General features: G+C 42.1%; 1 protein-coding gene and 1 pseudogene across 2 annotated transcripts in view; one reads left to right on the top strand and one right to left on the bottom strand.

The window, feature by feature from the left end:
* The window catches only part of MYOF (myoferlin), a 167,572-nt gene that overhangs the window by 87,022 nt on the left and 66,763 nt on the right, over positions 1-13,787 (bottom strand). For both annotated transcript variants that reach the window (XM_075534852.1, XM_075534853.1), the window contains exons 8-18: positions 11,051-11,113; positions 10,915-10,965; positions 9,660-9,690; positions 9,066-9,181; positions 8,278-8,404; positions 6,301-6,404; positions 3,995-4,063; positions 3,847-3,890; positions 2,616-2,698; positions 1,368-1,406; positions 494-618 (exon numbers count right to left, since the gene is read on the bottom strand). In XM_075534852.1, coding sequence (XP_075390967.1) covers positions 494-618; positions 1,368-1,406; positions 2,616-2,698; positions 3,847-3,890; positions 3,995-4,063; positions 6,301-6,404; positions 8,278-8,404; positions 9,066-9,181; positions 9,660-9,690; positions 10,915-10,965; positions 11,051-11,113 — 852 coding nt within the window. The remainder of the gene's footprint in view (positions 1-493; positions 619-1,367; positions 1,407-2,615; positions 2,699-3,846; positions 3,891-3,994; positions 4,064-6,300; positions 6,405-8,277; positions 8,405-9,065; positions 9,182-9,659; positions 9,691-10,914; positions 10,966-11,050; positions 11,114-13,787) is intronic.
* LOC142429549 (thymosin beta-4-like) lies at positions 13,299-13,711 on the top strand (annotated as a pseudogene).

Consider the following 13,787-nt stretch of genomic DNA (forward strand, 5'->3'; position numbering starts at 1 on the left):
TTTCCCACCTCCACTGTTACATCCCAGGACTTTTTCAGTCTTGGGAGACAGCTAAAGCATATTATGTTGGCTTCGAATGTGGACAAAAGAGCACTTCCCATCTCTAAAATGAAGAGGGAATCAGTTCAAAGATAGTTTAAAGGTTTATCCAGGCACATCACATCCAATCATTTGCTAAATCCTTAGAACACGATGTTGAAAAGATATCCAGAGAGAACAGTGGTTTATTGGGACAGAACAGCTGCACTGATTACTGATGTCTACCATCAGTGTAGGAGGGGACAGAAAGGCCACCCTATACATTCCCATCACCAAATTGGATAATCATAAGGATCCTTTCCTATGCTTACATTCCAAGGCTTCTACCCTTTCACACTATTGTCAGTAACATGGTGGGGCCAAGTCCCTGAGATAGGAACCTGAGTTGTAACAATTATAAGAAGACTTACATTAGTTGGTGTTCCGTAATAACAATCTTAATTGAGAAACTGACCTTTCCAGTATTTAGTTCATCATAAGGGTCTGGAAATCCTGTGTACTCTCTGGGGCTTCCATAAAGGTTCAGATAACAAGGTCCGAATGTTGGAACAAACCCCACCTCTGTTTCACCTGTATTTGCTGAAATATAGACACTATTGTTAGACTTGGCATCTTCAACACTCAATCTACTGAAATAGATGTTAGCTCTTAGTTAGCCGGATAAGACTACTTGAGTTAGCTGTGTTAGTGAAAATTATAAGAACTTGTGATATTTGCTATTTATCTCTTCTCTTAATGTTATAAAATAGTAAGTTAAAAAAGTGTTAGAGGTAATTCAGGTAAGTTTATATTAATCCTACAAAAAGTTAATACTATTCAAATGAAAAAAATAATGACTTTCAAATAGGTTTTCACATTGTTATATTTATCACTGGCATTGTATTAAATGTGCCATTGGCAATTGAGGAGCCAATTAGGAGATGCTGATCTTAGGATGCAAAGTGAGAAACATCAGTAGCTTCGAATCTAGAGATCCATGTTGAAAGTTACTCATTTCAGAGCAATTGGCCCAGTGTCCCATATCCCTAGCTACTCAACGTAAACAACAACAACAAAGCACACTATTGCTCACAAATAATTATTTACAATGAAGCTGAACTTAGGAGAAAACATGAGACATGTAGCAAAGCCTAATTAGTATGTTTCTTTTAAGCTAAGCCATGCAGCAACCATACAGCACTCATATAAAAGGCATTACTCAAATAAAATGATTTTTGAGAAGTAAAACAAAATAAATAAAGGTTCTAAGAGCAACCGATTGATATGTTCTTAACAGGACAAGAGCAGATAATACGATCTAGTAGACAGCAAAATTACAAAGCATAAACCTGTGTATGATGCAGCCCCAGTTCCCGAAGATGAGAAATCTATATAGTAAAAATATGATTGGTTAAACAAGAGAAACACCAGCATTATATAAAAGAGACATCAACAAGTTAACCATATCCAATGCCAGGTAATTGGTTTAGCAACACCAGAGAAACCCCAAATTCAGATCCAAATCAAATGACCTTTTTATCATTTATACAAATCTCATGGGTATTAAATGCAAAACGGCTCAAAGCATTGCAACAATTGACAGAACCCCCACACATTTGAACATAATTCAGACAATTTCTTTGCCACCGCACAAAAAGCATTGTCCTTCCTGCATTATCCAAGCTCACTTGTCATTTTCGTTGAAAAGTTCACCAGAAGTATATTTGACATCCATGTTTCTGACAACAGTCAGTTGCTGACACCACATATATTCTGTAAGAGGACAGAAACTTTCCCTATAACTTTCCTCACTTCCTTCTGGTCCTTCACCAGAACTGCCTTTGACATGCATAATTCTACCAAACCTCTTCCAAATAATCTAGGTTTTGTTTTGTTTTTTAATTAGGTGCCTTAAAACACTTCTAGCCTCTATCCAGTTGCCAATTCCGAAATTACTTCTGCATTAGGTATCTGGTAGAGCAGCACCCCACTCCTGGTACCAAATCCTGTCTTAGTTACCAAATGCTGCTATAACAGAAATATTGCAAATGGATAGTACAAGGGTTTGTTTGTTTTTTTAACAAACAAAAATTTAGTTTCTCATAGTTTTGGAGGCCAGAAGTCCAAATGCAGAGTGCAGACTCTAAGAGAAAGCTTGCGCTCTCTCTATCTATATATAGTTCTGGAAGAAGGCTCTGTCTCCTTTGAGCTTATTCTGTGCACTTTTCATGTGGCTTTGACATCATTGATTCTTAGTTTGCTTGTTTTCATCTTTTTTTTATATATCAAAAGAAATGAATTCAAAATATACCCCACATTATTCCTGCCTCCTTAACATAAGAAAGACCACTCATTCTAAAGTGGTGTTATAACTGCCAGCATGAGTGTTAGGAAATACAACACACTTCACAGGGACACAATTCAGTTCAATCCATAAAAGGATCATAGCCAGAACATTATTGAAAAGATTCACTAGGTTCTCACATCTGAGTCTTTTATTAAAAAAAACAAAACCCATCACTAAGTGGTTATTCCCATTCCTTCTATCTCCTGAAGTCCTGTGCCTTGTCTTACTCCATTGCTGCTCAGGAACTTACCTTCTACTTCCCCACCAGAGGCAGCAATTTTAGAGAGGTGCAAATACGTGGTTCCAATGACATCATTTTTGGTCAGACGGTCCCTGTGTAAAAGAACACGTAAAGGCCTGTGCCTACAAAAATATCTGTTCATTTTAACAAAACATCGATGTAGGAAATCCTCCTACCCTGGACCTCAAAACCCATCCTGTCCAATTGGCATCAAGTTTCAGTATGCTTAAGAGTCACCTAGAAGCCCTCACGCACATCTTCTGCCCAAGCTTTTGATTCAACAAGCCTGGGATGAGTTGCATTTCAGCAACTTTTTCCTAGGTGATTCTGATGCAGGGGGTCCTCCAACCACACTTTGAGACACACCTGGTCTACTCAGGTGAAACTACTGAGACAGAGAAACTTTGTTTTGTCTCTGGTCATATTCACTCCCATTGTCATAAAATGAGTAAGTCAACTACAGGCACATGATGCAATAGAATCACATGTAAAATACCATCTAGTTTTATTTGGATTTATGTGATACATAGCATTTGTCTAATTTTTCATGTTAATACTAATTATTATGATCGCTAAACAATTAGAGTAGACTTTATCTGAGGGTCCACCATAGGGATGTTGGCAGCCCAATGCTTATAGTAAGTATAAAATAGCAAGTGACTATTATTCAACATCCTCTCCTCTGCTTCTCGACTCTATGTATCAGCATGTCTACTGTGACGCCTCGGACGTCACGGGAAGGAGAGGCTCAACATTTGGAGGAAGTATCATACAGTCGTATATTGGGTACAGAGAATAACTAAACACAGTTTAAATGAGGAAAATTTATTATCTGTGTGTATTACACCACAGGCATGAGTTTGAATCATCTATATCCATCCAGAAGGATCTAGAATACATTTAAAGAATCCATAGTTTTCATTCAGTTAGACAAATACCCAACAGGCTGCTTAATCTAACATCTGTGTATAACCTCATATATATTACTGCTCCAGAGCAGCGGAACCAAGGTATTCAAAATGCTTCTAAACCGACACTATTGTTTTAAAATTCCTTAAGAAAACAGCCAATGCCAGAGCTGTTTTACCCCTCCCACTGGAAGAAAAATAAATATGCTGAATAGTAAGAGATTACCTAGAGTGCTGTTTTTCTTGTAAGAAAGAGTTTACTTTCATTATTCAAATGATTAATTCTTTAATTTAAAAATGTATAATTCAAAAATTACATTTTTAAAACTCACCAGTCATATATAGTTAATTTTATTTTTTCACACACTGAAGGAAACTGTTAAAAACAAAACAGAGAATTTAGCATGTTTTTTATTTATTCAGTAACTATGAAAGTAATTACTCATGTTTTGTTTTTTCCTGAAGGAAAAAAAGTCTGACCTTGATCTGAAGATTAACAACTTGATTCCATTCTGGATTTGCATTTTTCTCAATGATATTTGTGCAGACCTGCAAAATCACCAAAGGAAACAGTAGGTATTCACGTTTTCTAATTTCTTTACAATGTATGCATACTGGATTATGACTCCACCAGTTTTTACTTTACTAGTTACATATTTCTCACGGTTACAGTGAGGCAAAGCTGACACAGCAACACTATAGGACCGGGTAGAACTATCCTTGTGGGTTTCTCTATGGGATTAGAAAGCCTCACCTGGTGATTCTGAACAGCTGACCTTGTGGTTAGTGGCTCCATATGTAACCCACTATGCCACCATTCGCCTTCATTTTCCCTGGGAGTCTCTGTCCCCATATCCCACATCATCCAAACTCCTGCTCAAGTGTCACTTTCTTAAGGACATCCCATGTGATTATCTAGCAAACCATCCATACTTTGGCACCAATATAACTTCCTATCTTCTGTCTTATTTTCTAAAATGATTCAATTACTTGCTTGCTTGCCCCATGTCTTCTATTAGAATATAAGTTCCACGAAGAAGGATATTGAGTGTGTGGCTAAATGCCTCAATGAACAACTGCCACCTTTGCCGTGAGATTAGAAAAACTGGATGGTGACTTTTAAAAACAACAACAACAACACATTTTTTAGCTACTTATATACTCGAGTATAAGCCGAGTTTTTTCAGCACATTTTTAATGCAGTTTTTGTGGTAAAATTAGGTGCCTCGGCTGATATTTGGATTGGCTTATACTCAAGTATATACGGTAATTGAGTTATAAGTCACAGATCCTACAATCCAATAGCTGCACAATCATCAGGTGGCATTCTTTAGAAGAATCCTGATCCAAGAAAGAAAATGAAGAACAGACTTTCAAAGTAATTTACCCTTTCAACAACCTTAAGTGATTGCTATTCTACCTATTCGCAGTTCAGGAAACTGAGGCTCGAGGCTGAAGAAATTGCCAGCATGTGGAGTGGGGTGAATCCGGCCTCGTCTTGCTCCAGAGCTGAAGACCTTCCCACCACCTCCCCTTGTCTCTCCTAGGTCATGATGCGAGTCACATCCGTGGTTTGCCAAGTCTTGCTCTCATAAATATGGATGGTTTAAACACAAAGGAGTTGCTCCTTCTTACTGTAACTCTCCGTGGTGCATTGTTATTTTACTGGGGAGTCCAGTCTTTGTTAGTGAGAAATAAAAGAGTTGGTTACAGGTGACCCTACACCAAGACTCTTCCTGAGTACTTGCGAGAGGCTTCCCTGCTTGACTCACCAGTGTGAGTGGGGTGGTGGGAGCTAAGAAACTTGACTGGGGAGTTATCTTATTGCTATTGTCACTTGCCATCCAGTCAGCTCTGACTCACAGATGCCTTGACTCAACACGTGGAAAAAAATGCTGCTCAGTCCTGCACCATCCCCATAATCTATTTCCATCAAGACCATTGGGATTGATAGAATTTTCATTGGTCAATTTTTGGGAGTAGATTGCCAGGCTATCTTCCCAGCTTATCTCAGTCTCAGCTAGAAGCTTGGCTGTTCCACGTTGACAGTAACACGCAGGTAGTTAGCTGCACATGAGACGCTCTTGGCTAGGAATTTCTCTTGGAAGGTGAGAATTCTAGCTTACAAGATTTAGCAGAGGTTATTAGGGCTGATAGGGGATTTGCTTGTCATGAAAATAATTCAATAGACTGCCAGAGAACGAATGCATCAGTCTTAGAAATACTGCCAGAAGCCTCCTCGCAGCAAGACTGGGGAATCTTCATTTCCGTTCCTTTGGACTTGTGATCAGGAGAAGCCAGTTCCCAGAGAAGGATATCCTGCTTGGCAAGGGAGGGTCAGGGGAAAGAGCAAGACCCTCGATAGATGGGCACAATGGCTGCAATGATGGACTCAAGAACAGCCACCCTCGTGGGAGGGCATGATGGGGCTTCGTTCTGCTGTACGCAGGGTTGCTACGAGCCGGAACCAATTCGAAAGTCCCAACAACAACTAGTGACTGAGAATCATGGTGGCACCTAAAAACAATTGCATTTATTTCTGGTACCTTTCAACAGAGTGAATGTTCTAAGGGGCCCTGCATACTTCCCCCTCCACTAGGACCCTGTGGGGAAGTGATGTAGGTTCAGCCTCAGAGGATCTGTCTTCCTGCTTGGAAAGGGCTTAGCTCATGGGGGTGGGGGGAGGGAGGGGGGCTCTTTCAACAATGAATAAGCTGGAGGAATTCACCCAACCAAGACTTAACTCTAGTCCTCAGGGCATCTGCAGTGAGATCACACGTACAAACCTTTTTCCCAGCAAAGGAAACTTCAACAAAGGGGTCCACTAGATTTTTCTTATCAGCATTGCCTCCAAAGATCTCCTTTACTGTCTGTGAGAAGGCATCGTCCACTGAAAGGAGAGAGAAGGTGTACTAAACGCTCTTTACAGAAGAGAAACCATGCCGGCGGTTGCAACAAGAATCATTCTGAGTCGGTAAGAACTGTGCCATCGTTTTTTGCCAAAATCCGTCTTGTATTGGTTGAGGAAGGGAAAGCTTTCCCCCCCTTTTTTTTTTTTTACCAAGTTTGAGGATCAGCAAAAGTGCTTTGGAAAATAAATGAACAACTAGTCTGTCAAGAGTCAGTCATTTATTGAATTTTTTTCAAAGTAGATTAAACAAAGTCCACCCAGTCAGAAAAGAAGCATTTCTCAAGCTGAGGTCTGGATTTAATTTAGAAAAGGCACTTTAGGTGAAACGACACAAGCCCAACCTGAGTTTTTCAGAGCCAGTCAAGTAAAGTTGACAGAATCATAAATTTTGTAATCAGCTACAACCAGCGAACTGCTTTTAGCATCGTCTGATGTCAACGTGGCTCGATTAAAGAGGCCAGTGTAAGAGCTATAATACATGGTTTCATTTACTTACTTTAATTCTGAGAGCAAGATGGTATAGGGAGGAGTTATAAGGTCTTAAAAGGGAGAGGAAGATTCCCAGGAAATGCAGCAAATCTTGAAGAGAGGGTGCCTACATGGGGGTGCCTCCTCCCAAGGACTTGGAGAAAGGTCCTTTGTCCCAGAGCCCAGCAGAAAGCCCACAGGCCAGGCAAGGCAAGGCAGATAGGGTGCTGGGTTATCAGCAAGGACGGAGGAGCAGCTGGACTAGTCCCTATAAATGGAAACAATAATGCCTTGAAATATATCCAATCTATTGATAAACATACTTCACAGTATAAAAGTAGAAGACTTAGACTTATTAATAGACATAGTTTTATTAGTCTCTTGGTCAGGCTATTTTTAGCAATCTGTGATAGGTAGGTTCATTGTGCCAACCTGGCCAATAAGAACATATGGGATTAATAAGGTCACAGTTTGATTGGAGGGCAGAGATAAATGGCTCAGCAAGCCCCACCTCTCTCTCTCTCTTGTTCTCTGGTGATCAGACCAGCATGTGGCTGCCTTAGCTGGTTCTCTGTCTCAACTTGTGAGCTACACTACCTGTGGGACACCCAACCCATGGATCATGTCACTAGAGCTTGGGGTTCCTTTGACACCTGCTTCGCCATGCTGCTGGTGTATACATCACTTGAACTTGGGACTGTCAGATCCTGTCGTCTGGCTCACTGTTGGTGATCCACCCTGCTGTTTGCTGCCCGTGGCCGGACTGCCTGCATAGCTTTAAGGAAGACTCAGCAATCTGCTTCTTTGCCCTTGGACCCAGAAGCCCTAGTTAGTTGAAGGACTTCCAGTATATTAACTGTTCCACAGAAGTGAGTTGGACTGAGCCCTCTATACTGTTGTGTGGGCTAATTAGCTGTTATATTCCTTCATGCTCTATCTATCTATAATCATAAGTATCCTGATTTTGTTTCTTTAGAGAACCCTGTCTAACAGATAATCTGATAACACATATTTATTGGCTTATAAAATTTCACATTTTCACTTGGGGTGAAAGATGTTGAACTTGAGGGACTTTTCTTTAGTATGCTCTGGAGTGAAAAGAAGATGAGGAACCCAGAAGGAGGACGGGATGGAGCAGAATGGGCCAAAGGCAGGTACCCAAGAAAGAACAGAAATCAGTGATCCATTGGTTTCTCCATGAGCCTACTCAGGTAGCTTTCAGTTGGGATTAGAAGGCATGAAAATAAGACCATGAAGGTCAAGAAAACAAAAAAAAAACATGATAGAGAGTTCCAATCACTATGCAGAGTATGGCTTAAAGCAACCGATCATAAAGAATCACAACAAACTCATCATTCCAGGGCAGGATTCGATCAATACGTACTCTGGGGAATGTCCTCAGCTCGGTAGATTTTCAGCAAGAAGGTCACCCACCGGAGGGCGATGCCCGCGGGGAGTAACAAATTACTCTCCACATCGTCACTGTCTGTATCGCGATCCCGTTTCTCCGGCTTTGGGGTACACAAGGTCACGAATCACACACATCGAACAATCATTCTTATAAGAAGCCAAACTGATGCTTGGAACATGGAACGCATCCAACCTGTTTCCATTAGGATTTCCTGTTTCTGGCTGAACGAGCTCAGTCACCAACTTTCTTCCCACCTCCAGATCACACTCGAGAATCTATGCTCAAATGTGTCCTCCACACACCACAAGCAAATGAATGTGCTTTTAAAAAGAATTCTGTAAACACCAAATGACGAAGAGGGGGTGTGTGCATGTTCCTAGAACCCTCTCCGTTTCTCTCTGACCACTGAGTCTGCTACCCAATTTCTCTAAAGAACAACAGTCCCTCTGGTTCTTCAAGAGAGATAAAAAAAAAAATCATTCTTTTCAAATGGCAAGCAAGGAAATCTTAAAAGACACAGATCTTTTCTACATTGAAAGACCAAAAGACCAGGAAGGTCACTAGGGGGCTAATAAGCATCATAATTCTATGATGATTTAAAAAACAAACAAACAGGTTCTAAAAGAGAAACAGAAGTGGGGGTGGGAGGCATGCTATTGAGTGGAAGCTAGGCACTATGTCAAAATCACTTGCTTTGTGTTTCCTTCTGGGGCCCTTTTTAGTAAAGAATGACGTGGAAGGTGGAGCGTCTAGACACTCACGGGAGGTTCATCTCCGGTTCCCAGGACGAACATGCTGACTTTCATGTAACCTTTAGCACCTGAGCTGGTATCTTCTGGATCGTTGAGAAGCAACCATTTTCTCATGACGGCGTGACCTAGAGTCAAGAGGGAGTAAACAGAGACACTCTGCAGAGACAGGCCGGTGATTTTATTTACTGCAACATAAACAAGTATTTCCGTACAAGTCTAACTTGTGACACATCAGACTCTCCCAGTGGCTCCCTATTTATGTTTCCTGCTCTGCCCCCACCCTCCTGCCCTGATGTGATCCACACAAGACCAGCTAAGCTCTATGAACGGGCTCTTTTTATTTAGTTAGTTATTTAGTATTTGATATGATCAAACTAGCCTTATAACGCGGCTGACTATTTATGAATGCTATGAACATTACCGTTAGATTGAAAAGATTAGAGCCCAACCCTTAGGACTGTTTACTCATTCCAGCTAAGTGTCCTCTTCAATCACATTAGCAACCATTTTCCTTTCTGTTTAAAAGACATTGACCTAGAATTCTCTTACCAGGGAGAAGGGATGGACTTCAGGTTCCAAGTTAATGGGGACAACATTACTTACCAGGTTCATCATAAATGAATCCAATATCAATCTGGGGGGCGGGGGGAGAGAATTTAAAGTAGTTCATAGAGATTCTGCAATCAGTCCAGTCACGTCACAGAAATCATCATCATTGTATTTAAATATATGCCCTTGTTGTTGTAGGTGCCAGCCCTGGGCCACCTCACACCGATCTTCTAGTTGCACCTACTGCAGGAGCCACAGTGTTCATCCATCCTGTCAAGGGGTGTCCTCTTTTTCACTGCCCTTCAGTAGACTTAAATTTCCTGGAAACCTAGTATTTGCCTTTCCCCTCTTTCCCCAGGGCCTTCACTGGCTGGGGGCACATGAAAGATCCTTGATCAATCACCGCAGAAAGGAGGCGTTAGAAGAGACTAGGGAAATAAAGTGACCGATTCATTTGGGGTTCTCCCGGACTTTGCTGGCCTTAGCACTGAAGATGCCCAGTCCCTGCCCAGCTGGAGCGACTGAGTCACCCTAAGGGAAGTCATCTGGCCCAACTTCCTATCCAACCCTCTCCTCTTCTAACAATTAATGCTAATATGAATTTAACCACTGGTTGGGTACTTCAATGTGCCAGACACTGTAGGAGGTGCTTCCATGATCTTACCTAATCTGCACCATGATGGGGTTCAACAGATGGAGAAACAAAGGGACACTGAGGTTAAGTGAATTCCCCAGGCATGTGGCTAATCAGTGGCAGACTAGGTGTGAACCCAGGTCTGCCGGACAATGCAGATCACTCTTTAGGATTTCCCCTGCCTGGGGGTTCCTTCCTTCGAGAGGCATTCCATTCTACAAGCCAAGGAGGTGTCTCTCATTTCAATGAAGGTCACTAAGAAAAACACTCTGACTCCCTTCCCCGGTTTGGCTTCCTGTTTTAACTCAAGATTTACAGTAATTGACTTCAGAGATGGACCTTTGAGGCCATCGGTGATGTCACCATGGTCAAGCACCTCTTGCTTTTGTAGTAGGTAACGGGCTTTCAATCCAGGATCAGTGGGAAGAGCCCCGATATGGCATCTTGGAAGCATACTGCTTTGGGCACTGTGAAGTATTATGTAAGACCCAGGTCAGAGGACCCTCAGCTGGCTTCTGGACTGTGGGCATTCATGTCTAGCCCTCAGCAGGGATCATAGTGTTGACCCCTTGCACAGAAACTGTCATCAAAATGGGCATCCTGAGACCTGGTCAGGAGTCAGATCGCCAGTTAGAAAGGTGGCCATCATTAATGTAGCTGACTGCTGACACCTACCTTAAATTCCCCCATCAGACAATCTGCCCGCAAGGAATGGGAATTATAAACCTGGAAGAAAGAAGAGAGGTGAAAACGTTACCACTTACACCTGGCAGTTAGTGGGCAGGCCTATCCTAGGCTATTGTCCTCTTACCCGAATGCTGATGATTTCATCCATCAATTCAGAAGGCAGCATGTGGATGTTGTAGAAAAATAACTGTCAAAATGAAAGAGAGGACTGTTTAAATATCACACAGATATTAAGGTAGCAGAGGGACATTGGGTCTCTACTCAGGTACTCCCTCAACCCCAAAACACTTTGTTCTATTAACCTGGCATTCCGAGGTACTCACCTTTCCAACACCAACACTGAAGACAAAGTGGGTGCATAAGCAAATGTAGTGAAGAAAGCTGATGGTACCTGCCTATCAAAAGATATAGCATCTGGGGTCTTAAAGGCTTGGAGATAAACCAGCAGCCATCTAGCTGAGAAGCAACAAAGTCCACATGGAAGAGGCACACCAGCCTGCGTGATCATGAGGTGTCTGTAGGATCAGGTATCAGGCATCAAAGACCCAGAACTAAAAAAATCATGTCAATGTGAATGGGGTGGGGGATGGGGATTAATGCAGAGTGGAGTCCCAAAGCCAACCTGTAGGCAATTGGACATCCCCTTACAGAAAGGTTGCGGGGAGAAGACAGACCAGTCTGGGTGCAGTATAACACTGATGAAACATACAGCTTTCCCCTGGTTCTTTAATGCTTCCTCCCCCCCCCACCCCCACCCCACTATCATGACCTTGATTCTACCTTACAAATCTGGCTAGACCAGAGTATGTACATGGGTACATATAAGAGCTGGAAACACAGAGAATACAGGGCAGATAAACTCCTTGGGACCAATATTGAGAGTAGCCATACCAGGAGGGTAAGGGGAAGGTGAGGGGAGAAAGGGGGAATTGATCACAATGATCTACCTATAATGATCCCCCCTCCCAGGGGGGTGGACAACAGAAAAGTAGGTGAAGGAAGACATGAGTCAGTTTAAGACATGAAAAAAAAATTATAAAGGGTTCATGAGGGGAGGGAAGGAGGGAGGGTGGGGGAGGGAGGGGAAAAATGAGAAACTGATACCAAGGGCTCAAGTAGAAAGAAAATGTTTTGAAAATGATGATGGCAACAAATGTACAAATGCACTTGACACAATGGATGTATGTATGGATTGTGATAAGAATTGTATGAGCCCTCAATAAAATTATTTTTAAAACTCAAACAAATATTTGCGCAGGTGGGTTTAGAGTTGAGGAGTCTGAAGCTATAATTTGGGGGATCTTCTTGAAAAAGAGCAAATGCAAAGTCAAAATTAGATTTGATTATGTGGAGACCGTTCAGGGCACAGGAAGGGGTCCTGAAGCTTCATGCGCTTCAATGTCACACCCACTTCTGCATGTTGGATAAAGGGGGGGGGGAAATTATTTCATATTATGACTCTTTACTAAAATGGGTACAGGGATTTACGTGACCTGGAGATTTAAGCTTAATTGTCAACCACTTTGGGCTCTGTCGCTTGTGTCTAGTGGTTCCAATTTTATTCTTTCCAACAGAACAGTTTCAAAGTCACTTTGCTCACTAGACAGATTAGGCTAGTGGTTCAGCAGAGCCAATATTGACCTTGTTACTCAATTGTAACAGCGAAGTTTTCAGAAGTGTGCTTCTTGGAAAGGTTATGTTAGGTATATAGAGGTTGAAGCATGTCAGCCCAATAAACCTGAGTCCTAAGAGGAAAAACAATGATGGAATTTTTATTTAAATGGAAATTTTGCTTATCTAATTTTTCATAGAGAAATATTTCAAATCTACAGAAAATTCGGAAGAATGGTCAAATGAACAGCCACATACCTTTCACCTGGGATTATCATGAACCCTTTAGGACATTGGCCTTCTCTCTCCTGCTCTTTCTCTCCTTTGAACTGAACTACTTGAAATAGAATCATAGGTCTCATGAAACTTGCCCCCTAAATACATTCACATTTATATCCAAAGAGAAAATAATATGTTCCTAGCCACAACAATATTACACCCAGAAAATTAATCGTTGAGAATGACGCTCATTAATACACAGTTTTAGAATTTCTCCAGCTGTGCCTGCCAAGTTCTTGATACCCTTTCTTTCATTCGCTCTTCCTCCTCCTCTTTTTCCTCTTCCTTTCTCGGTCTTCCCCTTTCTCTTTTACATGCAGGACCCACTCAAGGATCATACTTCACATTATTGGTTGGCAGAGATTGAATGACAGTAAGACCCAGGCCGGCGGGTGCTCAGCTGGCTTCTGGACTGTGGGCATTCGTGTCTAGCCCTCAGCAGGGATCATAGTGTTGATCCCTGTACAGAAACCACCATCAAAATGGGCATCCTGACTCGGCAGCAGCCCCAGAGCACACGGACTTCACTCTTCTCGGACCTCTCTCGCTTCCTCCTCAACCAGTTCTGACAAACCCAATATGGCCGAGATTGAGAAATTCTGTAAGTCGAAACTGAAGAAGACGGACACGCAAGAGTAAACCCCACTGCCTTCAAAAGAAACGATCCAACAGGAGAAGCAAGCAGGCGAATCGTAATGAGGCGGCGCCACCAATTTGCACGGTACATTCCACAAGCATTGCCTTCTTATTTTCCTTCGTATAGCTGTTTAACTTTGTAAGATGCAAAGAGGTCGGATCAAGTTTAAATGACCCTGCTGCCTCTCTTCACATCAAAGAACTACTGACAACGAAGGCGGAGCGCCAGCTGCTCCTGTGGGCCTGGCTGGCTGGCAGGGAAGGAGAAGAGCTTGCATGTTGGTGAAGGAAGGAGCTGGGTGGGGCGACAGTGAACAAATATCTAGAATAAAAGC

The sequence above is a fragment of the Tenrec ecaudatus genome, chromosome 16 (genome assembly GCF_050624435.1).
Source record: "Tenrec ecaudatus isolate mTenEca1 chromosome 16, mTenEca1.hap1, whole genome shotgun sequence".
Classification (NCBI taxonomy): Eukaryota; Metazoa; Chordata; class Mammalia; order Afrosoricida; family Tenrecidae; genus Tenrec; species Tenrec ecaudatus.